At 43.0% G+C, this 26,158-nt stretch overlaps 2 protein-coding genes across 3 annotated transcripts; both read right to left on the bottom strand.

The window, feature by feature from the left end:
- Positions 1–285: 285 nt before the first annotated feature.
- Positions 286–10,725, bottom strand: tmprss7 (transmembrane serine protease 7). The gene is made up of 18 exons (XM_087846135.1): positions 10,630–10,725; positions 9,628–9,832; positions 7,516–7,646; positions 7,363–7,430; positions 7,064–7,254; positions 6,943–6,978; positions 6,628–6,856; positions 5,889–6,013; positions 5,528–5,640; positions 5,335–5,441; positions 4,994–5,130; positions 4,559–4,666; positions 4,242–4,349; positions 4,052–4,168; positions 2,436–2,631; positions 1,940–2,208; positions 828–964; positions 286–715 (listed from the first exon to the last, which is right to left on the bottom strand). Exons 1-18 carry the CDS (start codon positions 10,699–10,701, stop codon positions 554–556), a joined length of 2,511 nt encoding a protein of 836 aa, XP_087702261.1. The 5' UTR covers positions 10,702–10,725; the 3' UTR covers positions 286–553.
- A 329-nt stretch (positions 10,726–11,054) lies between these two features.
- spata13 (spermatogenesis associated 13) lies at positions 11,055–25,908 on the bottom strand. Of its 2 annotated transcripts, XM_087846134.1 has the most exons (14): positions 25,360–25,908; positions 19,222–20,754; positions 18,085–18,126; positions 16,979–17,443; positions 16,344–16,488; positions 15,259–15,386; positions 14,796–14,975; positions 14,090–14,269; positions 13,428–13,607; positions 13,109–13,344; positions 12,577–12,706; positions 12,088–12,463; positions 11,862–11,936; positions 11,055–11,744 (listed from the first exon to the last, which is right to left on the bottom strand). In XM_087846134.1, exons 1-14 carry the CDS (start codon positions 25,366–25,368, stop codon positions 11,563–11,565), a joined length of 3,861 nt encoding a protein of 1,286 aa, XP_087702260.1. In that variant the 5' UTR covers positions 25,369–25,908; the 3' UTR covers positions 11,055–11,562. The 2 variants fall into 2 exon arrangements, with proteins under 2 accessions (XP_087702260.1, XP_006794624.2); XM_006794561.3 differs by lacking the exon at positions 18,085–18,126 and having other exon boundaries at positions 25,360–25,905.
- Positions 25,909–26,158: the final 250 nt, after the last annotated feature.

Raw genomic sequence — 26,158 nt, 5'->3', positions numbered from 1 at the left:
ACCCCGGGCATAGAAACGATGGAGAGAGAGGAAATCCCCGCTGTCGCTTCCTCTGGAAAAAAAAAAGAAGGGGGAAAAAAATCCCCACACCGAAACCTGACCCGAGGGGGCTCGGATGCAGCGGGCATTCACTGCCTCCCATTTACCTGAACCTGGCGGCAGGTGTCACACGGAGCCCCAGAATGCAGTGCGGGCACAATGAGAGCACTATGAAAGGGTACAATCCGCACAACCATCCGTGCGACAGATATTGTGGGCAAACTTCCTTGCTGTGTATGTGGGAGTTCAGCTCCGTGGGACAAAAGAGTGTTTGAGGGAAACGTGTGAGGTATTACAACTGGGGCTGGGCCGCTGTGCCCTTGGATGGTCCTTAGGGGACAAAAACGGAGACTTATTGTGAGCTTTTATTCAGTATGTGAGATTAACGGCACTTTATAACATCAGTAAACTATTAATTATTGGATGAAAAATATACACAACACAGGACACAATGTATCCAGTAATGCTGTTTTTATTTGGAATATTGTGCTGGGAATGGATGAGTTTCATTGTGTCATCTGATATGGCTGTAGATCCAAGAGGTGAACTTGGTGACCCTGCTGTAGACCCCGGGTAGGTTTGGTCTGCCGCAACCGGACCCCCAGCTGACAATCCCAATCAGGAACCAGCGACCCCCGCCTGGTGCCTGACATGACAAAGGGCCACCCGAATCTCCCTGAGATACGAAGAGTACACAACAGTAACTTGCAATGATTCACTCGCTAATGTGCACAGAAATGCATGTGAGTCTTTTCTTTAAGATTCTTCTCAGTCGGATGGGAGCATACCTTGCAGGCATCCCGCCCTCCTGAGGGGACTCCAGCACACAGCATGCGTGGTGAGATGATTCCGTATCGCTTCTTACACTCCGTCTGACTCATTACAGACACCTCTGCTTTCTGTAGCACCAAGGAAAGCACTGTGTCTGCAGAGCAGCGAGATGAGGACCACATATCAGACAACACATCACCTCCCAAATGGACTACTGCAATGATGTCTTGTCCTGCCTAACAATGTCCTGGATAAGCTGCAGTATGTTTAAAACTCAGCTGCACATCATCCTCAGCTTTGTGCACCACTACTGACTCCCGGTCAAGCGTTATCTCTACAAGCCCTTGTTCCCCACTGCTCATTCAGACCTTTGTAGTCCACAAAAGCCTACTCTCCATCCCCCACACCATATTATGGTCCTGTTGCTGCCCGCACTAACTCTGACCACCCCAAATCCACAATGCCTCATCTTTGAGATTTTCAAAAACCAGTTCAAATGTCACCTATTCACTGAGGCCTTAAGCTCAGTTTTTTTTTGTTGTTGTTGTTTTTGCTTTACGCACACACAAATCAAAGGCTTGTATTGCTTCTATGGGATTTCTTTTACATATTTCTGTTTGTATTTTGCAAGATGTATGTATAATTTATTTGTCTTTACTTAAAACTTCATTTGTTTGCATCCGAAATATTTTGGATCATCTTGGGAAACTGTTACGTCTTCGCAACATGACATGCATGCAATCAACAGTTGAAGGCATTAGATGTTCATTTGTCAGTAACTGCCTCACAAAGAGTTGAATTTAAATGAGTCCCCTAAGAATGGGCCTACATTTTATGTATTTATTGTTTATGTCTCTGAGGTCAAAAAACAAATAGTTCAGCATTAAATATCATTTGCATCTTATAGCACTGTCCTAAAATAAAATAAAGGTGCTGTCCAGATTGATAAAATTAAATATTTTATGTTTTTGGAATTGTTATTGCCAAATATATCTTGAGGATCTTACAGCTTCTAACCCAGTGACAGCTGGGTTAGGTTCCAGCCCCCTTGGACCCTAAATTTAAATAAACAGATACAAAAAAAGTAGATGGACAGATGTAAAACTTCTCAGACTTTGCTTGTACTTACCATCCTCAGTTCGGTATCCCCACCCAGTCACTACACAGCGGTGGCTGTCGGTGACGGTGTGGGAGGAGGGCGGTAGGCACACAGGCTGGACCAGCGGGCTGAGGGAGGGTGGCCAAGGCTTCTTCAGCTGCAGCAGCGCGATGTCATAGTCAAACATTTGAGCGTTATAATACTCGTGCACCACAATCCGCTGTATCTCCACCACGTACTTGGCACTGCCTTGTGTCAGCATGCCGAGGTGGGCTCTCCAGTAACGTGGATCAGAGAGCCTGCAGAGGCAGAGGTCAAAGTTCAGGGAGATTAAAGAAGCAGGTTGTATAAACTGGAACTTATTAAACTAGATCTTACACAGCTAAAAGAAAGATGAGTTGAACTGATGAACTGATAATCTTTAATCTAACTTTAAAATATCATGTGAGGTCTTTGGCAGATTATTGTTATTACTAAATAAAAAGAATACTTATAGTTCATAAGAACACCAGCGAGCTTGGCTGACCTTTGCTTGTTGAAGCAGTGAGCAGCTGAGACGAGCCAATCAGTGGAGATGACAGAAGCACCGCAGTACAGGTGACCATCAAAATAGAGGCTGACCTGCCAAGGCCACTCCCCCTCTGCAGAGTTTACTCCACCCACGATACGCTCCAAGCCAGTTGACCTGAACACCCTGGTCAATGGGGAGGGATGACCACAAGCTGAGGGTGATAGAGATGGGTTAGTTGTTACACTTGTTAGATTTTAAAGGTGACCACAGTGTTTGTGAGCGTATTTTACCATTTAAACCCATCTGGTTCTGCCACATAATGCAGTTAAATTTAACTGCATCATGTGGCAGAACAGCACTACTGAATCTGATATTATTATGTGTATGCACAGATCTGCCACACATTTAAATACATGTGCACACTATGTCTTTATCAGTCTTTATCAGGCTCATGGCACAAGTTACACACACACACGATAATCACCTATGCTGACATGCTGATTCATCACCATGGCTGGCAGTCCTGCTGCCACCTTATTAAAACTCAGAGCTTTGATGCATGTGTGTGTGTGCGTGCGTGCGTGCGCACTAAGCTCAGTGTTAGTGAGTGATCAAAGACAGACCTGTTCCCACCACCTTGAGACCCCATCATGATAAAATAACAGCAAACAGAGAGAGCTACGGGTCACCTCAGCGCTGCAGGTCAGCAAGTTTGCAGCTCAGTGCCCAGAGGGTTAGAAAAAAAGACAGCTTTCTCATGAGACTGCATGAAAGATCTGGCAAAGATCTGGCAGTGTGGTGGCAGCATAATCACAGTCATTAAAATCAGATACATCAGAGGGTAAGCAAATATAATTTAAGCAAATATTTGTGATTACAGCTTATATTGAGTTGAACCAGCTTTATTTCACTGAATCTATTTGCCAAACACTTATGATGTTAGCAAAGCAAACAACTGAGGAAATAATAAAAGGTGGAGCCAACAGCATTTTAAAGGCACCTTACAGCTACAGTTCAGCATGTACTGCTCCTGCTGCTGCTCTAAAACTCAAGTGAACTGAATAAAAAGCCACTGAAATTCAACCTGGTAAGTATAAAACGTTTTAAGCTTATTAATTACACTATTATTATTCAGGCACTGAGGTGGCCACTCCAAGGATAATCCAGGAACAAATTCCTACCACAAAACTGTTTCTATTTCCAGTATTAGATGTGATAATGTTACTAAAACGCAAACAAATTTAATTAACAAGAAGTCAAAATCAGAAAATCTCTGTCGGGGTTTCCTTCCTCTTTATTGTGTAAAATATTTCCTACTTGGCAGCGTGATTGCAGCTTCATCCTCGCAGAACTGGATGTTCTGATGGTCAAAAAAACAAAAAAGCCGGACAGAACAATTCAACCTTCTTTTTTTTTAAAAATAATTTGAAGATATTTGAGCATAACTATGAACTATTTATACAAAAACTGAAAATGAATGCAGTTTATCAAAGAGTTCAAATGTAGTCTCATACAAACCCAACATCACACCGCATGTTGGGAGTAGAGTCACCTACAAGAGCGCAAACTGTAATTGTTGCATGCTACAAAAATACGATGTGTACACGGGGCACGTATTGAGGAGTACTCACCACAGTCGGCCTCATCACTGCGATCCTGACAGTCATCGAGTCCGTCACACTTTGCGTTCTTTTTCAGGATGCAGGAGCCGCTTTTGCACTGATATCTGATTTCAGAGCAGGTCGTTTCTGATGAAACAAGTCTCCGTTATTAGTGGCTAAAAGGCACGTTTCATTTTATGAAGTTGCAAACGACACGTACCATGAGTGCAGTTGAGTTCATCGCCTCCATCCGTGCAGTCTGTCTCTCCATTGCATACTAGCAGAGGATGCAGGGGACTATTGGCACCACAGCTCATCGTGGGCCTTGCTGTGAAAATATGCATCATTTTCTAAAATGTGGAATGAGTCCTCAAGGAAATAAACACATTTAAACCACATGCCAGACATCAAGAACAGTGTAACGTTTCAACAGGAATTCACGATGCTATTTTAAACAGACAAGGAATGAAAGCCGAATCACATTCCTATTGTTTAAAAAAACAAAATCTATATATGGTTAATTGGAAAACAACTTACAGCAGAAGACCTCGTCACTCTCATCCTGGCAATCATCCAGGCCATCGCAGAGTCGAGTCTTCTGCACACACAGTCCCGTGTTGCACAAGAAATGGCTCTCTGGACAGGCTGGTGAGCAGAGAAACAGAAACAAAACTAAATCTCTATCATTTTGTTGTACTGGCTCAATATGACACAACACAATAAAATTCTCTGGGGCTGCAATTCAGTGCCAATTAACAACAAAAGAGCTACAAGAGTTTCAAGAGCTACAGTAAAAGATTATCTTTTTTTTCACATGAACTTCCATATTTATTTTTCAACATTTTCACTTTGTAATTTTTAGAATCCTCCTATAAACAAAGTTCACATGCACACAGATACACAGAAATACGCATTTCCTGCACCCCATCCTAGCGGTCACAGTGAGTCAGGCTGGAGTTATGCTGTGCTTACGCTGGTTCATAAAGTAGCTGCTATAAGATGCCTGAAAAGGCTGAGCAGAGGTACGTGAGCTGCAGCGAAACTCCACCTCTGGATTGTAGTCAGCAATCCGAAAAACCGTGTCATGTCCCACGTAGCTTCCACAGTAACTGTGGAAGGAAAACAAGCATCAAGAAAAATCATCACAGGATGTGGGACAAATATGGTCATGGTCAAATGAATGGTCTAAAAATATCCAGGACATTCAGTACATGAGGTGACTATCCATCTCTGTAGACTACTGAAAATACCCAATAATAATAGGCAGTGGAACTTATTATTTGAATTGAGTGTGAGCAGGTGTAGCCACGTACATGACTTCATTGACCTTCCACCAGCCTTGGTCACAGCCATTCATGTCCTTCGGTTTCAGAACATAGTTGTGGAAGCGCAGTGCAACTCCTAAACTGGAGTTCCTGGTCTGTTATAAAATGACAGAACACACAATGAACAAAAACTAATAATAATAATAATGTGTGTGTGTTCGCGTGTCACTTGTTTGTCTACCTTAAACTTCCACGTACAGGAGCACTGTGGGGGCAGCATGCTGGGGTAGAAGGGGCTGTACATTCGATCTCTGATGCCAGGCTCCAACCGGGTCTCAATTTGAGACATACAAACTGAGAGTGACAGAGAGAGGCCTGAGGGTTATAGTTTCCCAAGCTAATGCTAGATGTTACATAAATCTGGGTGCTGGAACATTATATTATTGAGAAATCATTCTTTAGAAGCAGACTTATTATACATATTTAAAAAAAATCCTACACAATTCACTGAAATATTAATTTCATGTCGATGCTTTGCTTTCAGAAAACTTGTTTGTCAAGAACTACTGGCTTATAAGACAGAGCAGATAAATGTCTCATACCTTCCTCAGTGATTGCCTCAAAGTATCCTCTGAAATTTTTATTCCCGTTGGTCATTCTGAAGGACAGCAGCATGAAATTGGAGGTAGAAACGATGGAGACGGCGCTGGAGACCGGCTCACACAGGCTGCAGCACAAAGATGTAGATCAGCACATGTGAAATTTGTATTTATGAGTATATAAATATTCTTGGTAGTCTAAGTGCCAATGACTGGGACTTCTTTAAGTGAAACGTGGGGACCGACTTATTTAAACCTCTGAAAAGATGGATGCCTGAAAAGACTAAGCAGAGGTACGTGAGCTGCAGCGCAACTCTGGATTGTAGTCAGCAATCCGAAAAAACGTGCCGTGTGCCACGTAGCTGTGAGTCTGTCAGTGAAGTTAAAAATACTTATAATACCTATAAGTACTTAGAATATATATGTAAATGTAAGATGCTCTGGAATAACCTGCTCTGGACAGATGAATCTAAGATGGACCTTCTGGCCACAGTAAGAACAGATGTGTTTTAATGTAAGGCCATCTGAGGAAGGCTCAAAAAGCAGGAATGGTGTGATATTGGAATGGCTTAGTCTAAGCCATTTAAGTGGTATTGATCATCATAATAAAAATCCACTGAGATTTAAAAAAAATGGGCAATACATGCAGGTAAACCTTTAGAAATCTGCAGGAATTCTGTGTGTTGTTTTAGAGAATCTTAACTATACTGTAAATCAAACTTGTGCTCTGGTGCAGACTCGCCTGTGCAGAATGCGCCCTCTCATGGGCAGCAGAGCGTCATACACAGTGAGGGCATCGTTCACGCAGTCACTGGGCTCAATAACAAATGAGGTGATGGTGAGGCGGATCAGAGAGCCAGGGACTGCAGTGAGCTTTACATGGCAATTTATACCGCCCCATGACGAGAAGACGCTTAAAGGGACCATCACCCCAGGAAGGTTGGCATACATCTTATCTACACACTGAGAGTCTGGACGGAGAGAGAGAGAGAAAAAAACTCATGGAAACAAAATGCAGACATGCAGGATGTTTGTTATTCACCTCAGTAGTTCTTACCTGCTGTGTTGGATGAATAATCTGAACGCTGAACACCTGAAAGAGAGCAGAATATTCAGTTTAGTCAAAGGTTCAGAGTGATAAATATGCATTAGACTACAGGTGAGACACACAAATGCACCATTGATGAGGATGGAGTCTATGTCAACTGGAAGACCCAGCAGGTAGCCTACAGAGGACCTGTTCAGGCTGGTGTGGACTGAATCTCTGAAAATGGCTGCTAAGCACTCCTCACACATCTCTGAGCTCTTCAGTCGAGGGACCACAAAAGCCATCCAGAAATGCACCAACACGCCACCCTTGTTGTTGTTACTTAGAGTGGAAAACAGATTGATAGAACATCTTTAAAATCATAAAACTAAATGAAAAACAGCAGATTTGTTTGGTTTTAGTTCATGATCACAAGGAGCACCAAAGTACCTGAGGTCTGAAATGACAGCTTGCTTGTAGAGTTTCGCAACTGAGGACATTTTGTACACATTGTTCACCTGCAAGACATCAATAATGACACCAATAATTAACAGCAGATTAGTACAGACAGCAGTTCACCAGCAGGGTTACACTGACACCTACCACGTGCTGTATTTTATTTGCCATGGACACAAACTCATGCGACTCTGCTTGCCGGTACTCTGGGATAAACTCCACATTGGCTACACGGAACATCCCAGCGAAATATGCTCCACTGTTACTTTCCCTGCGAACTGAGGAAATCTGGTCAAATTTAGCTTTTTTCCCCCTTTGTTACTACATTACAAAAATACATTTTAATAATATGCTGCCACAGAAATTAGCTAAACATTTATGCACAGCATCTAAACACTGAACTTTACAAAGATATTTAATGGACAGTTCACCTCAAAATCTAATTTACTCATTTTTCCTCTGGTCTGTTGTCATCTAGATTGTTTTAGTGTGTCTCTACTCATGACAAAATAAAAATAAATAAACCATGACATTTTTTACACATCAACAAATAATAAAAATGATCCAGACCTAAGCAAATCTTAAAATCTATCCAACCTCAAAGGTATTATAAAATATGCTATATTACACAGTGTCGTTATTTATTTAAACAAAATTAGGTCAAAATGCATGTAAGTGTGTGTTAACAAGGAGGAAAGACATCAATGATGATCTTGGAGAAGTAATTGCTGATGCCGATTAACTTGGGAAGGGTTTGGCCATTTCCAAACAATTTGAGTTGCATCTCTCTGTAGCGAGAAACCAGGAGTTTTCAGTCTTCCCAGCAGTGGACGACACAGCAAATTTAGTCCAGGGTCAGGTCTGTGCAGTGCTTAGAGAAACTGTAAAAACCCAAGAGCTACATCTCAGGCTCTACAGGCCTCGGTTAGCATGTCAACATGCTAACATATTAACATTTAGCATGCTATTAACATTTAGTTAACATGCTATTAACTTTAGTTAACATGCTATTAACTTTAGTTAACATGCTAAGTTCAAAACATAATTATGAACAGACTGTTTGGAAGTAATTTGCAGGCTTTTTCTTTCTAAAGCGATCTTGGCAGCACAGCTTGGCTTTGCCAAGTTGCATCTCAACAAACCACAAGATGTCTGGAACACAGAACACAATATCGTTTGGTCAGATGAGAGCAAACTGGAGATGTTTGTTCATAATGCACAGCACCATGTTTGGCGAAAACAAAATGCAGCATATCAGCACAAACACGTCATTCCATCTGTTAAACACAGTGGTGCTGGAAGGTTGATTATTTGGGCCTGTTTTGAAGCCACAGGGCTTGGGCACCTTGCAGTCAACGAGTTGACCATGAACTCATCTGTGTAGTAAGTGTTTTAGAGTCTTCAAGCAACAGGACAATGATCGGACGCACAGAAGCAGAACACCTGATAGAAATGCTGTGGCGAAACTTTAATAGAGCTGTGCATGAACAAAAGTCAGCAAACTGAAGCAACATTATAAAGAAGAGTGGGCCACCTCCTCAACAGTGGTGTGAGAGACTGATAAAGCCATACAGAAAATTGATTCCTTCAAGTTATTGCTGCTAAAGGTGGTTATACAGCCTGCTGAACCACGGGGTGCCTAGATTTTTACATATAGCTCCTGCATTTTAGCTTAGTTTTTCTTAAATGAATACCAGCACACTGTAGCATGTGTTTGATGTAGTTCATCTGAGATTATATTTAGTTTAACTTAACCTGATATGTAAAACCTTAAAATTGAAAGAGCGCGTACTTCCTTTTTACTGTATTATTTGTGTCATCCTTCAAATATAGTGGAACAAAACTAAATTTTTCTTGTAGTTTTAAGAAACCAAATCATGAGACAGTGATGCTGAGTTTCTTACATTTATTTTTTAGCATGTTATTTTTTTATGGATTTTTGACCCAAACTTGGGTCACTGGGGGAATCAAATACTAAAATGATTGTTCATTTGTAACTGCTCCAAAATGCTCTTGCATCAATTTTTCACTGTTAAATAAACCAATACATATTTATAGACTCGTCATTTCTTTGTAATTACTTAAAATTATGAATTCAGCAGCGAGACAGCCACACACTTTCCTGACTACAGATGAGGCCCAAAGAGAAAACAGTTTAATCTGTGGTGAACTGTCCCTTTAAATATCTTTCAGGAGCAACATTTAGGTTTTTTTTGTTTTTGTTTTTTTTTATAAAAGTGTAAGAATACTCCCACTTACAAATAAAGACCCACAGCAGTGACCACATGATCACCACCACGACGAACACTACTGCTGTGATGATTACAGTTATGTGTGGGATGTTCAGCAGACGGAGCCACAGCCTCTTGAGTCCTTTGGGCTTTCGTCTAGTCTTCCTGTACATCCTGCGCAGCTTCTGCAGCGTGTGGTCCACCGTTGCCACCTCCACTGACACATCTGCAATCTACAGCCAGACAGAGGAACACGGTCATGGTCATTCAAAGCTGTATATCACATGGACAGCACATTTTGCTTGGCCTTTAGAGCAATCACACAAAAGGGCAAACTATGGGAATGGATTTAATGGTGCTGAAATAATAGGAAAAGAACACCAAAAGCAATTAACAGTTTACTATGAAGTAAATTTACTCCGGATCAGGACGAAAGGGCACAAGAAGGTGAAGCCGGCTCTCCAGGGCAGACCATCCTCCTCTTATCTCTTTACTGTATCTGCAGATCAACTTGCTTCTATTACAGTAGGCTGAATAATCAATCCCAAGTGCATGAGTGACAGAGGTTCTGAATAATGCATAGTTCAAAATCTATTTGATCTGCTACCAGTGATTCAAATATGTGCCAGCTAAAAACGAGGCTGGTTTACTTGGCACCTCAGCTCGTGACCCAGTGTCTGAAAGCAGTACCAACTCCATCAGATGTAACTTCAGTGCTCATTGAGTTACCCAATGCACATGTATTATTCATTCAGTGTCATCCCATACTGTGCAACTGGCAAATATTCCATCACAAGTTAGCAGACCATAGACACGTAGTAAAAATATCAATATCCATTTAAGCACATTTAAATGTGAAATAAGCTGAGAGATTTAAAGCTTTGACATGTGTCAATAAAGTAAATCTTCCAGGATTTGAGTCTGGAGACACGGCTATGCTGAAGCACAAAACTCAACACAAAAGCATCAAGGTTACACAAATCTACACACATGGCTATTTGTTACCAAGTTAACGATACAGCTTACTTACACTGGCACAGTCCTGTCGAGATGCATCATCATCTCCACTGGTCTGCTTGTTCTCATCGTGCTGTGCGCCCATGACACAGGCATCCCTTCAAGCCACAATCATCTAATTTCTGACTTTTGTTCCTTCAGATCCATTCCCACTGCCTTTTAGAACAAGAACAGCCGTTCATGAAAACAGCAGATTCGAACAGAGCCAAAAAGCACACCGTTTGACTCCACAGTCGGCAGGTGTCTGAAACCAGATCCTTGACCACAGACGAGCAACAGCGAAACGGGGAACTAGCCAGTCGTATGGCTAATGTTTCATTCATTAACTTCCATCGATACCTTCAAATGCACACGCACTAATGTTCACCAGGCACACACTAACATTTTGCTCGGTAATCACGAGAGAGCAGTTGCACGACAAACAAGTCTCATAAGGCATTTTTATACAAGTGTTTTATTCACAATGTTAATGGGGGAGGTCAACGTGCTGGTTAATTTACTCTCTGGCTGCTTTGTGCTCAGAGCTGACAGACTCACACACACACACACACACACACACAAAAAGGGTCCAGCCTTTGTAAAATAAGAAAACCCATGTTTGTCAATGTGAAAGCAGAATAGGAATCGTTGTCATAATTAAAGTAAAAAAAGTCTTTAAGCTGGAATTAATAGGAGAAAACAGGATGGGTGTTTTCTGAATGAGCAGCATTGTTCCACACACACACCTATAAAATGGACAGTCAGTATTTTAACACTTTTGTCATGCCCTTTTACAAATTTTAGGCACTGAGTTTCAACATTCAACACATACATTATGACGCACACGAGGCACAAAAACAAAACGGGACATTTACAGACAGGATTACAGGAGAAACACGGCGTTCTTTCAGACTTCAGGACGGTTTGGCTCTGAACACGCAGAGATAGAAACAAAGGCAGCCAAGCTTCATTTCCTGAAAAAGGCGTTGCGGGTGATGCTGTACAACAGGTGATGAGGCTTTCGCTTTGGAGGTTCAGCCAGTGAAAAGACCTGCTGCTGAGGCACGCTGGTTGGGATGGTGATGTGACGCTGGTGAAGTGGGTGAAGGTTTTGGGGGTGTGGGGGGACAGAACCAGAGTAACCAACATCTAAAAGGTGCAAAAAACAAAAAAATCAAAAACAAATGAGTACGTAAAGCAAATTATACAAAACTTTTTTTTTTTAAAGAATATAAAGTCAAAAGCAGCTTAAAATGAAATATTTACTTTTGATCTTCCCCTGTTTGGCCCTTCTGGCATTAACGATCGCCCGTCTCCTTTGCTCTTCGCTGATATCAATTCCTGCCAAGGGAAACACACACAAACACACCTTCAGGCCAAAATATTTACTACCCACTTACTCAGAAATCTTTTTACCCTGTTCACCTTTCACTTGACATCTCTCTACAGTGGCTGCTTGTATTCTCAGTGAAAGGAATTTGGCTCGACTCACCCATCTCCTGGTCCTCCTTGACTCTGTGCCTCTCCTTGGCAAACGCTTGTAACCACCTCTGCTTGTCCTCGGCCTTCCTGCAGCAAAGCGCACACATAAACTCCAGAGTGGAGGCGTGGCGCAAGCGCAGAGCGTTCTTCAGGGTCAGTCCCAGGTCCGCGTCCCGTCCGTCGGGCACGTCCACCACCTCAGTCTGGTCCATATCCAGTCGTCCACGGTAATGAAGCAGGTCTCTGCGCAGCACGTCTTTTTTACAGTAGACCAGCTGATGGTCGAACAGGAAGAAGCTGCGCTGTTGCATTTTGCCTTGCCGGACAATTCGAGTCAGCTCACCAGAGTGGATCAACTCTGAGCTGCGCTCTAACACATCGGGTCCCTGGGACAACATGTTTCCAAATATATTCAGTCAAAAGATTTGAGACAGCATACATCCAACACTACACTGAACAATTATAAACAGAATTAAATGTGATTAGTGGACATATTCACCTCCCAGTGCAATATGGCGACCTGCCAGTGAGCAATGGTGTCGATACTCTCTAGCCGTCTCTTCCTCTCATTGATTAGACTGGCGACATTCTTCATAGCCTCGTATGCTTCGCTCACTCCATTGTGGTCGCTGCATTAAATCGACAACACAGCAGTGAAAACAGGGCCCGCAGATGGAAAAGCACATTTCCATTAACAGTAAAACATCGCTTCAATCTCACTAATGGAACAGTAAGCAATCAGTAAAGTAGTGGGATGGACAGAGCTAACAGTGAAGCTAACAAATAAATAAAATATAATCATAATTTATTTAATGACTTAACTCCTTCCCCCATAACGACAACATCTGACGCCCTCTTTGTTAAACGTTTAACAACTATTAGAAGAGGTTCTGGATTTTTCCAAGGTATCCCTGGTAAACTGATGCACAGTCATTTTATTCTGGAATATATTAATCAACACTGAAGGAGTTTGTTTACGGCCGACACTATAGAATGCATGCTACAGGTCTTTAAACAGTGCCTGAAAGTACCTGTGGTCTTTGGGCGTGTACTTGAGCAGTTCTCCTAGCTGCAGAGGGTATTTACAGATCTTCTGGACAGGTGTGAGTAAGAAACCAGCAATAGAGATGTCAATCATCTGCTGGAGGAGGCGACAGGCCTCAAAGAAATGCTTATATTTTCCCAACTTCATTAGCCGCTGCAGCTCAGCACAGGCTGCGGGATGAGTATTACAGTACTCCGAGTAGAGTATGGAGAAGCCTTCCCCCTTAAAATAAAAAGACAAATGATGATCAATCATTCAGACCAGAGTTAACATAGTTAATTAACAGCATTAAGTGCAGCCACTACCTGCTGGAGAAAGCATGAGCCTATTTCACTGAGGTGTGGCTGGTCCTTGTTGTACTTCTTTTCTAGTTCTCGGAGGAACTGCCTCTGAAACTTGTAGATGTCTTCTATGTTGCTGAAGATGGTTTTCAGCTGCAGCTCGGTGAACATGTCAGGGTGTTTCCGGCACTGGCGGATATAACCCTGAAACATAAACGGCATCAGTGTTTGGGACTGAGAGAAAATATGACATGACAACAGTTCATATACTGGCCAACAGGTGGTGCTGGAAGGTGGAATTTAAAATTCTTGGAAACATGAGTTTGATTATCAGGGATTTTGCATTTCTTGAAAACAAGCTTATTACAAATGCTGCCGACACTGACTGGAATTCAAGATGTAAATCATCTCTAGATCAAGTTAAGTGCCAATGTGAGGCACTTGGTTTAATCCAGCTGTTTTCAGTGTGTGGAGTGAGGCTGATGCAATCAAGCTGTCCTTTATTTCACAAAAAAAGAAAATAATCAAAAACAAAACAAGACACCTTGGACCATTTTGTCTTTGTTGTTGTTGAGTGATGAAAGCTGTTGGATGGTGGGTGGAAGGTAAACTTTTGTATTTGGAAGCCAGGGTATGCTAGAGTGCTAAAAGTCTGAGAACCACTGGCTTTGCTTTGAAACCCTTACCTCACAAATGTCTTTCAGGTGTTTGATGTAGATGCGCTCCGTATTCATGATTTCTTGAACCACATTGGTTCTCATCTGCTGCCTGTGCTGAGAGCTGTGTGTGTCTCTGGGAGCCGGATCTTCCTGGTCTGCTACACTCTCCACACTTTCAGCACTCGAGTGCTCCTGATTCACACGCACCTGAAACACATTCACCACCGACACAATTGGACCTCCTGAGCATCATCTGAATGATCAGAAAGTCTAACTTCAAGTCGCAAAACATATTCAGCCAGTGGTTTCTTTTTCTAGTTGCAAAACTTAAAATAAAATGTTAAAGCTCATATGCAAAGTGGCATAATTACAACAATAGGTACTTAAGCCACAAGAGTCTTTTGAGGTTTAAGTACCTTTTATATCTAAGGTCTGTCCACATCACTTAGGTAACAACATGTGCAAGTTTAACCAGCTCCTGTTCCCCAACATTGATTCAGCTACAAGCAATTACACAGCAATCCTCACCTGCCTGTCAAAGAACCTCACCATGGTGACCGCCTGCCTAATTAACACTCAACTGTCAATCAAGTATGGTCACTACAGAAACCAGCCGCACCCCTTCTTCAGAGGGCTGCTGGGGTTTGTTTGGAGCTAAGCCAGTTTGCAAGTCTTTTCTGTGCTGCCAGAAAGCAAACACAAATCAGACACACGGGTCAGGAAGTCCACTTACCCTCACAAAGCTGGAGGGGAACCAGGCCTCTCTGTCGGCCCCCCTGCCCCACCACCAGTCCTTATGTGAGGCCTCCAAGACACGGATTACATCTCCAGCCTTGAAGGCCAGCTCCTGCTCCTCCATGGTCACATGGTCCCAGAGAGCCTCAGCATAAACTGCGTGGCCAGAGCTTATCCACTGAGCAGCACACAAACAGATAAGATAAACATACAATTACATGCAGGCCAAACCCATGTCTAACATGTAAGATTATGTATAGGCTTGTGGACCAAGCACTGCTTGTGTGTTCTGCTGAACTGAGGCCAGACATCTTGGAAATGGGTGCATTAACATTTGTGCACAGCTGTTTGTGAGCCAGCAGGGTGGCAACATAAGTACGGCGTCAGAAACTAGAAGCACATTTCTGGAAGAGATCTTTGCAAGTGTTGCAACATGACAAGATTCCCTCCCTCAACCTCACCTCACTGAGCACAGAGAGCTCCACCCCTGGCTGGAGGTAGGGTGTCACGTCAGTGAGCTCGTCGAAGCTGCCCTCCTCCTCCTCGCTCACGCTGTCATCGAGTGTGGCAGAGCACTCTGAAACACCATCTGCAACATGTATGTAGAGATGAAAACACTGTAGGGACCAGAGAAATCTCAGCAAACTCTCAACAAATGCAGAAGGAAGCCACATACACAGGAAAGCTTGTGCCTGACTCCATATCAGCATTTTCCTGTGACACACTTATTGACATTCCTACACTCCAGTTGTCCCACAAACTAAATTTTTTAATCTCTTGTGAAACACAAACAACCCCAGGGGCACGTTCAGTCTGTGAGCGGTGTGCAAAGTTCTGCTGTTTTCTGTTTCCAAGGTATTAAAAAGAATTAGAACAGTATTTAGTTCTTATTGCTCAAAATTGCCTGAGAACTTGGGTAAAATCTACCCTTTCATAGGAAGTACGCATTTTTCAGTATACGTTACACACCTACTGGATTAAAGAGAGACCAACTGCTTGACTATGATCTCAGCAATTCTGCTATATAAGCGGAGGGACAGCCATGCAAGAATCAGGATGAATGGCTAAATTTGGTTAGCAGTTCAGCAGTTGTAAACAGAAATAGAAGATAGGCCAGGGAGGACTGTTAGCACAAACCAGTTTCAGTAATAAAGATGGGAGAACTAAGGCTCAGTTTCCCAGACATGGATTAAGTCCATGTCTTTAGTTTTTCTTTGTCTGGGACACGAGGCTTAATATATGTCTGGGAACACTTTCATTAAAAGTCACTGGCTGACTCTATACGTTTGATTTTGCTCCATTTCTTAATTGAAAGAAACAAGACTGGATTATCTTGTGATTTATTAATATCACTTAAGTGATGGTAAACTTACTAAGTACAGCTTCATACAGTCATTATGCTCAGAGGAAGCTAAATGAAAACGAGGGGTTTCCTTTAAGCTGTTCAACAGGTTTTAAGGTGCGTTTGCTCTACCTTAATGGTGCAGCAGCTGCAATGTTTGAACACCACCAACTTTTTGTTACATTAGCACAAAACAGCTCTCACCGCTGAGCACCCTGTGGAGTCTACGGCGGCCTACGCGGTCCAGTCCGATGGGGGTACTCTGGGAGAGAGCGGAGGGTCGAAACCTGGCAGACACTCCTCTGTAAGGGGGCACCTGATGGGAAGGGATTGGTGGTCGTGACAACGCCTGCAGAGAGGGCGAAAAAGAAAATTGTCACACAGAACTAACAGATCCTGCAACCTCTTGACAATACTGTGTGCAAATATAATCATCAGCTGCTATTTATTCTCCCCCATATTCTCTGAATGCTTTAAGTATTACAAAAAGAAGTGATGCCTGTGTGCATTTGGTTAAGATCCAAAAAAAAAAAAAAAGAGTCTTTATGTATAAAGACTCTTTGAAGCATGACAATATATCAAACTGGAGAATGCGGGTGATGTGTTTTTGTTTTATTATTATGCCTGATATAAGTGTTTATTTATTTTGCCAGCCTTCTCCCACAATTAATTCAAAGACTTTACAGCTGGAAAATAAAAGAAACATACCAAACCACAATATTTACCAATTCTGCCCACTAAAAATTGCTTGTGTGCCTTTGCAATTTATTTATAACCAATGAAAACAACAAAAGTTTGAGGACTTTTGCACAAAATGTATAAAACCTGTAAAAGCTTACAGAGGGAAGGTTGTCTTCCTTCAGCTCAGCATCAGGAGGGAACAGATCCACTGGTCCTATCACAGAGATGGGCCGCTGCCTCCTGGCCTGAATGTCCCCATTCATGCTGCAGCTTTCAGGGTTCTCTCCGTTCATATATGCATCATTACCAGTGCCGTCTTTACGCTGCAGTGGATTTGCACTCCTTTCCTCAGAAAGAAGCTCGCCAACTTCCTCGGGGATGGAATGTTTCCTGGAAAGCAGCTGTCCATAGTCAGAAATGGGCCGTGGTCTCGGGCGCCCCCTTTTTTGTCTGGACTTGACAGAGGATGTTTCCGTGGTAGGTGTGGCTTCATCTGTGGGAGATGTGGGGGATATGGGTGACTCGGAGGCGGATGATGGAGAGATAGGAGGTGTGCTGCTGGTTGACGGGGAGAGCTCCTCCGTTTGAAAAAGAGCTTCTCGTCCTTGGTGGTCTGACATCACCTGCGAGATCAAAGCAAAAAGTTGGAAACTAAACTGATTTTCCCTTGTTCTCCAACCTGCACTGGAGAACAATTATCTACTAGGAAGAACATCTGTTAATCAGAAACAGAACAAGCTACTTTCAGCTGCTCTTTTATTCACAGAAGAGGGTCGCCATCACGGGTAGCTCCTCATGTTTGATTTCGCAGTTTTTAAATCGCCCTAAAGGGCCAAAATCACCCCAAAGGGATTTTTTCGGCCATCCCGAGATCAAATTAGAAACCCGTTGCTTGTTAGATGAATGTGTAAACCACTACATTAGAAAGTAAAATTAAAAACCATAAGAGTTAAATGCAGAAAGAGCTTTCTTGGAATCAGAGCAAAGGTCTTTCAAAGCTTTCTCGTGAGAAACATTTTTTATCAAGTGAAAGGACTCTTGTTGACGCAGTAAGAGGCTCAAAATACTGAACACAATCAAACCAGGGCTTATCATATTCAAACAAAAACTGCAGCAGAAATTGCACCAACACGAACAAATAGATGTTACCACACTGCATGCATCTGAGCAGGTATTATATATTTAAGAGTCCATTATTGGGTAAGAGTTACCCACAGCAAAGTTATTTCTCCAAATCTTTTTAGCCAGCAAAGCCAAATCTCACCTCCTGCTTTTCTCGATCTGGGTCCGGACCCCGGCACATACACTGGAAGGGCACACAGTAGGCTAGCACCATTGTGAAACGCAGACTAACACACAGGCTGGCTTGTGGTCCCAAGGCCAAGTCCTTAAAAACTTAAGTCCTTAGGTTTTTCAAGCCAGTAACAGCCGCTCGATGTCTGATGTAAACAAATCTGTTTTCCTGTTCATCTTTCAGGAGAAAATGTCATCCATAGGCTAAAAGTCATCTTGCTAAAATTATCTCTTAATGGTCCCTGTCTACTTGATGGTGCTGCTTGCTGTTCCAGGCCCAGCGCTCATGGCGTTGGACTTTGCTCCGCTGGGCTGCATCTAGAGGAAAGGGGGAGAAATGAGGGCTGTACGCACTCATAGCCTCCAACCCTCCCACAGCAACAGGACTTGCTGCTTTGCGCAAGGGCCACTAATCATAAACAAAGCCTAATCATTAACTCTCTCAGCTCCTTCGGCGTTCCTGTCAGCATGGAACAGCTGACTTCACCACGTGACTCCGCAGCATCAGAAGTGCGCAGTCACAACTGACAGAAAAAAAGCGATGTGAATCGATGGCGTTATTTATTTGACACTCAAGGGGACTTTGGACAGGATAAACCTCTCTCTCATTCGTTTCCTTTTAGCATACGTGCGTCCTACTGACAAGCCTCACGTCAACACAAGTACTTATCTCAATTTGCTGGAATCCTGCCAGATTCAAAGATCGCTCTAAAGTGGGAGAAGTAATATTTCACTTCCCAAGACAAGGGTCAAAGTCGTTCAGCTGGCACCTATAAGTCATCACTCAGTTCTGCATGATAAGAAATCGAACCTTTCTTCTGTCTTTTAGCACTTCTTTAAACCCAAACAGTCATCCTAAAGATATGAACCCCATGCTCTTCTGTGAATTGATAAAAAATCTGAAACATGCTTGTTCTTGAGCAGTAGATTTATTTATCAATAACCAGCTAAATAATCAACAGGCGAGTTGCACAAAAATAACATCCTAATTATTGCTGTTCGACAATGTGTTAAAAGGTGTCACATCTGTTAATGAGCATGGAAAAAGAGACACACACACACAAAAAAAGATATTACTTCAGGTTGGACTTCAGATTTGCAGCCTTACCTCATTTGGGGATGCGATGCCCTCAGTCTGCTCTTGTTGCTGTGAATGTTCTCTTTGGCTGAATAGGGATGAACTGCATTCTACCATCTGTTTATAATCACTTGTTGTGGCTACAGCCGGCGACTCATAATGAGCAGAGATATCAGGTAAAGTCTGCTCTGTTGTCTCGGGGGGCTCCCAGAAAGGGGCGCTGATAATCACCTGGTGGGGTTGTGGGCTGTTGTTGTGTTCAGGCTGGGGCTGGACCAGAGGAGTGTGCTCGATAGACGTGGCCTGAGCCGTGACGAGCACGGGCCGGCGCTGTCGCTCATTGGTATGTAGGAAAGGGACACGGCGAGAGTAGTCATCATGGAGGCGGCACGAGGGGGACATGGGAGATAGAGGTGTGGAACTCGGGGAGGGACTTCGCCTGCGTCGCACAGTTAAGTCAGTCATGCTGCCGACTAGCTTCAACATCGGTGGCTTAGTCTTAACAGGGCTCTTCTTGCGTGTAATACCTTGGCCCCGGAGATCAACTGAGGAGGTGCTGGAGGTCCTTTCGATGTTTGTTGTCCCATTTGATAAGCTAGTCCTCAGGAGGTCTTCCTGTGGGGAAGGAGGACCTGGAGATGGCGCTTTACGTCTAAATAGATGGAGGTTCTCTGCACTTTTGCTCAGTCTGCTCAGCACCTTCACATTTGTGTTGTCACTTGTATTCTCAGTTTGAACATCGAGCTTCGATGTCTGATCTGATTTCTGAGTGGTATTTGCATTTCTTCCTGCTTTTCTCCCATTCCCAGAGTCAAATAAAGTGATGCGCCCCGCTCCATACGCTCTCCTGATACTCCTGGACAATCGCGAATTGCGCACGAGACCATCCCCATAATTATCCTCCTCATCGTAGTCATCATTATCTGAGCCGTACTGGCTTAACAAAGCCAATGTTTGGCCTGTAAAACTTCCCTTAGAAACAGTATATCCTTCAGTGCTCTTTGAATGATTTGCTAGATCCGCTACACACAGATTAGAATTATTTACAACTGTGCCATTAGCCCTTTCCTGATTGGGCAACGAAGGATTATCTCCATCAAGGTTGGATGCCCCTCTGGTCTGAATACCCTGAAGCACAGACGACCGCAGTTTTTTGAAGGAGTCCACAACACCTATGCCTGAAAGTCCGCTGCCTTGGGCCGAGGTTGGATCATCTGCATTTGGACTTTGAGCAGTGACGGCGCCCTTCCTTGAGTTAGAAAAAAGCCTCATAATTCTTGAGGAGTAGGGCTTTCCTTCAGGCTGACATGAAACTGAGCTGCACCAAGCAGAGGAGTTGATAACATTCAGTTTGCTTTCATCAGAGTGAAGACCAGCACTCATTGGTTGCACCTGGGCACCATATCCAGACAGCAGGTATGGGACTGCACTTCTTTCAGCGTGGTTCTGGGATGGATATATATCACTGAGGGGTCTGCTCCGGATCAGTGGGTCAGTTTTTGTATTGTGGAGTTGTGAGAGAGGGTCTTCGCTTGCAGACAAGACCCTGTCCTTTTGTCCTGCCTGCAAAACAGAGTTTAATTTAATTTTTTTTCCATTACAATACAATTAATAATCAAATTAAGTTTGATCAGCTCAAATAAAATGAAAAGACTGTCACCTGAATACATTCTAAAGCTGTGTATCATCTGTGTTTTCTGCCTAAGAATAGGGGAAGTGAATCATTAGGAGTGTGAGATTTTACTGAGCATGCCTCATGTATTTGTCCTTGATGCTGTATTTCAATGTTCAAGGCAAGCTGAGGCCCAGGCTGGGGGTGGTGGTGGTGCCAAGTTCAGCTTTACATGTGTGTGATTCAGGACAGAGGCTAATGCAGCTGAGGCTTTGAAGTGGGGCTTTGTGAGCGTGACTAAGCAATGAAGCCCGCTAATCCATTGTGATTAATGCAATAAATTGCCCAGTTTTCTCCCGAATGCATAGAAGATGAGGTGATAGTGAAGGCTGTGTGGTCTTCAAATCAGTGACACTTTTCACCTCATAGCACATCACACTAAATCTATAGCTGAACTCTGAAATATTTCATACATAAAATATAAAAGTCTCCATTTTATTTAAAAAAATGCAAATGCTTAGTATTCTTTTCAGTCACAAATAAATAATGATTTTACAGCACAATTTTCTTTATTTTTAATGTCCATAGATTAAAAAAATATATATAGACCTGATCCTGATTTCTATGTAAGGAGCTAGGATGACATACAATGATATTATAAACTAATAAATAACCAATTATAACAACTGGTTATACACTGAGACCAAGGAAAGTTTAATTACAGTTGAAAAGAACCAATTTATGTAGCTGTTAACATACACATTCATCAAATATAACATCTACAAAAATATACTCATTATAGTTAGTTCATGTATTTTGCTTAGGAGAGCTCGTATGCATGCTTTGTTTTACATTACAAATGTCAAAAATAGCCAACGTGATTTACTCTTAACAGGATGAAGACAGTCTTTTATAGTTTGAAGAGAGCACTGCCTCCAGTTTTTGCTGCATGCGCATGCAGGGAGTTGCAGGGATCCTGGAATGCTCCCATACTCCCTGGCTGCGTGCAACGTTAAGAGCAGATGAGCTTTCTCCGTCAACCCCTCAGTGGAATCTGCTGTCACTTCAACCAGCTTGCTTCATCGCTATGAACACTTATGTAAACACAGAGCCACCGCTGCCAAGCACCGCTGCTGACAGACAGTAAACACCCCCCCCCCACACACACACAATCCTAAACAATGCACTGCTTTCAAACTATTGCTGAATTGTCTTCTTGTGCTTTCTCCTCCACAGCCACTGAGGAATCACGCAGGGCACCAAAGTGGAACACCCCCTCCCAAAAAACAGACAAGATCGATTATTCCATCTACTTTCCAAGCAGAAAGATAGGAGATAGGGAAGGAATGTCTTCAGCCTCTGCAGCTTGTTTTTGTTTGGAATACTCACCTCCTGCTATCAGCAGTTCTACCAAATGCCCCATCCTTTAGTACCTTTACGCCTTCTTCCTGCAGTAGGACGCCAACTGTCACAGGCCAGTTGGCGTCGACTAATGCTTGGCAGTGGCATTAGTCAGAGTCAAGCTGACACAGGTGGCTACTGTTTCACATGCTGGCAAAACAGGCTTTAATCATCAACAGCGTGTGTGCAAGATGCTTTTACATTGCAGTAAATCTACAGTAACCATGACTTTTGCTGCATGCATCAAGATAACAGTGTTAGCTTTGATGTGGATATATATTTAAGACCCAATAGCAATCCACACTTTTGAGGTTGCAACAGGAAGTGGATCCTCTGCCAAAACAAACATGCGGCACTACCTGCCGTCGGGACCCCTTGGGAATAAGGAAGCAGCTGGAAGCAGCTGAAAGCAGCATGTTACAGGGGAAATATATAACAGATTATTTTCATAATCAATTAATAGCTGACATTAAATTTCAATCGGACTTACTAAACTTTGCTGCAGTTTTGTCGCATTAATATTCTAAATTTCTTTAGGGTGTTTTAGGGCATCCATACATCCATCACATATTGCTTTCTATATTTATGCTTTTTATTTTGCATTAATACATTACATTTTCTATGAAAAGGTTTGATACGCACCTCCAAACACATTTTTTCTCAATTTTAACAAGTCTTTGACTCATGCTTTATCTTTCCCTTTAAGTTAGAGGAAATATCGAAACAACAAATCCTGCCAGTAAATACACTCCTCGAGCTCATGCATGTCAGAACAACCAGACAAGCAGTACTTACGTACGCGCTAATAAATCAATCACTTTCAAAACCACAAACTTGGTTATGCTGCCCAAGTACCAGAACCACCGCTTTTCTCCAGCTTCCTCTTGCTAATCTGTGGATGGGAGCGGCACACTGGGGCCCTGGTCCAGAGTTAATTAGGAGCTGAGGGAGGATCTCCCCCTCCTCACTACCACGAAAGGCGGCCAGCTGGATCCAGTTTCAGATTAGACTCCCAGGATGAACATGCATCCACATGCATAAACACAAACATCCATACATGTGCACAAGCAAAAATGCACTTAACCCCCCCCCCCCCCCAAAAAAAAAAACAACAAAACAAAACGACAACAACAACAAAACCACACACACATGTGAGGATCCTCTCCTGTAATGTATGGCCTTCGTGCATAAGCTTGGATACTTGGATACTGCAGCACATATACACATAGAGCACAGAGAAAAGCATTGAAATGACTGACTCCCTTCCTGTTTGGCTGGAAATCTCCAGCCGGCGGTTATGTAAGTATTTACAAGAAACAAGCATAAGAGACTTTCTGCCCACAGTTCACCTCTGCAGAGGTATGTCTCCCCCTGTCCCCCTTGGCTAAGCTAAAACTTATTAAGAAGACAAAATGAAGTCAGTATTAAACTGAAAGACCACCAGACAGACGGTATCAAGGGAAAGTCTGATTTTTCATTTTCTTCTCTCTGGCTTAACCCTGAGACAGACATTACCCTGCAGCAATGTCACTTTACTAGTCTTCCATTTGCCTCAATGAAAAAAAGCTGTGAGGAAGAGAAGACTGTATTCCTCTGGACTGAACAGACTGGCTGATTAGCTAAATCGGTGTGCGTAAATGGGGTTTTGTGAAACGTAAGCTGAGCATATGTCGAGTGCAAGAGGAACAAGTTCAATATATTTGTCTTTCTCTTGTTGCGAAAGGATTTTTGCAAGATTAAGCAACTCTTGACAATATTCTGTATGTGTATATGTGACTATATAGTAAAGTCCTTTTTATGCTTGTTACCTGGACTTTTATTCTGCTTTCAAGCTGAAAAGAAAAGCTTCAGCAAATGGACTCAGAAGGAAGTCTACTGTGTTTGGGATCAGTGTATAGATGTGGGAGTGGGTATAGCTTGTTTCTTTTCCATTCCAGGCATAATCTGATTAGAGCAGCTCTACCACTCTGTGTTCAGAACTGGTTTCATCTATAGGCCGATAAGGAAGATCACCAGGTGATTCGGCATTGACTGAGCGACATCTAAAGCCTGTAAATGCCCCCCAGGATTGCATGGCGCAGGGACACAACACTGTAAATCTTTAGTATTTGATGTGATTACGAAATACACAAAAGCTCATGCCTGGATCAGCTGAATTTAATCTATGAGTTCAATTTAAAGGTTAAAGTCTTGCATCCATCTGTGACTCATTTTTGATCAGGTCATATGGAGGAGAATTGAAGAAGAAACCACGCCCCTTTTCACAGAGCGTGGGAAGTACAGGTGGACGCCAAAGCAGGGAGTGTCACCACTCTCACACAGGCAGCCACTTACTCACCTGATCAAGTGAGGACTGTCATAGACACAGACTGCCAGAAATCTAATACCACACAGTGCAAAAGGCTCAGTGAAGACAATACACCACTGAGCCTAGTTTCAAGGGCCAGCAGTGTAACCTGACAGCAACGCAAACCACAAGGCTGGACCATTAAATGAAAACAGAAATGTAAAAATGTGATAAGCTTTTTTAAACTACAGAAAGACGAGTTGTAGGCGTTGTATTTTATATGTCATGAGATCTGGAAGAGAAAGTGGACTACAGTAAAATTATATTGTAGTCATTTGGCTCTGCTGTAAAATTATTGTTCAGGCCCACAATAAATCAGAGGACTCTGGCCTGCGCCTGATTTCACCTCTACAAGTGTCTGTGTGGGACCCAAGTTCATTAAATTGGAGTAAACTCTCCTGCGACTCAGTGTAGCTCAGTTAGATCCGCAGCAGAATCTGGAAAACAGGGAGTCACGAAAGGGGATTACATCGAGCACTTTTTCTAAGCTCATAAAGAACTCGGGGCCTAACTGCTTATTTATTTCTGCATTAATTAACTTTCTTCGGCTCTTTGTAGTTGCTGGCCCTCCAGCTCCCCCCTCCTTTTCCTCCTCCTTCACCAACTCCCTGCACAGCCTGGCATCTCCCACATCACTATAACAACCACGGCTGTAATGCACCACAATATCCCCCGCACCCCGGTCCCATTTCAACTGGTAGCACAACAGAGAGGGTAAACGAAAAAAGAAAAATCACTGCAGCTGTAACCCAAAACCAAACGTCTAACATCAATTATTAAAATGAAGAGTACCAAAACTTCTGCTCACCCTGCTCATAGTCGCTGATGTTGTCCTCCTGACCTTTTCTCTCTCACGCACATCAACGGAGCAGCTGTTGTAGTTATTTATCCATGGTGTCGGAGCAGTCTGTCGGACCTCCAGGCGCTCGCTGTGTCGCTCACTCGCTCCCCTCGCAAAAACATATCGCTCACAAATAATTGAGAGAAAAAAAAAATAGTATGGCAGCTACCTCAGTTAACTAGTCACCCCGCGCAACATACTGAGACAAATGGCTGGCTGACTCCTTGAGCTAGCACCTTAAGCTAGCTCAAGCACGGCTCCACTGATAAAACTTGTGAATTGCGCAAGCTCTGTGGTTTCTGATTTCGCTTTCACCAACCGGCAAAACTCGTTGGTGTGCAAGCGACTGCGATGATAAACACTGAATCATGAAATTTCTCCCGACCTAACTCACGGGACACTCCTAATGTCGCTGGTGACTCCAAGTTAAAAGAGGACTCTCTTGGAGGATCGTGCTGGCGAGCATCACTAATGCACTTGTTGCTGTGCTGTTACAAGGGGCGGGGCCATCGGGAGGTTAAGCTCGAGGTTAGTGGTTGACCACAGGGCGACCATTTTGGTTTGGAGCCAATCGCAATTCAGTAAGTCGTCACCACCGCAAACCACGCCCATTCCAAGGCTCTTCAATGAAGTTAGAACACAGTAGAAAATGCTTCACCTAGTTCCAGCGTCTCTCCGACGACTAAAAAAGACTCGGCCTTCCAGTTGGTGTTGAACTGTCTTCCTCGTGTCATGCCAAACAATTATTGTCACAGATATTTCTGTA

Source organism: Neolamprologus brichardi, chromosome 9 (assembly GCF_056152115.1).
Source record: "Neolamprologus brichardi isolate AB-2024 chromosome 9, ASM5615211v1, whole genome shotgun sequence".
Taxonomy (NCBI): Eukaryota; Metazoa; Chordata; class Actinopteri; order Cichliformes; family Cichlidae; genus Neolamprologus; species Neolamprologus brichardi.
Note: the sequence above shows the minus strand (reverse complement) of the source record. Positions and strands in the feature narration are given on the sequence as shown.

What these genes read in the sequence shown, in the direction of transcription:
- tmprss7 (XM_087846135.1), bottom strand. Translation starts at nt 10,701, where the DNA reads ATGGGCGCACAGCACGATGAGAACAAGCAGACCAGTGGAGATGATGAT. An exon ending in AGACTCCATCCTCATCAATG is followed by an intron (nt 6,979 to 7,063) that starts GTGCATTTGTGT and finishes GCTCTCTTTCAG; the next exon opens with GTGTTCAGCGTTCAGATTAT. An exon ending in CCTGTACGTGGAAGTTTAAG is followed by an intron (nt 5,442 to 5,527) that starts GTAGACAAACAA and finishes ATTTTATAACAG; the next exon opens with ACCAGGAACTCCAGTTTAGG.
- spata13 (XM_087846134.1), bottom strand. An exon ending in TCCCCTCCAGCTTTGTGAGG is followed by an intron (nt 14,270 to 14,795) that starts GTAAGTGGACTT and finishes AATGTGTTTCAG; the next exon opens with GTGCGTGTGAATCAGGAGCA. An exon ending in CAAACAGGGGAAGATCAAAA is followed by an intron (nt 11,745 to 11,861) that starts GTAAATATTTCA and finishes TGCACCTTTTAG; the next exon opens with ATGTTGGTTACTCTGGTTCT.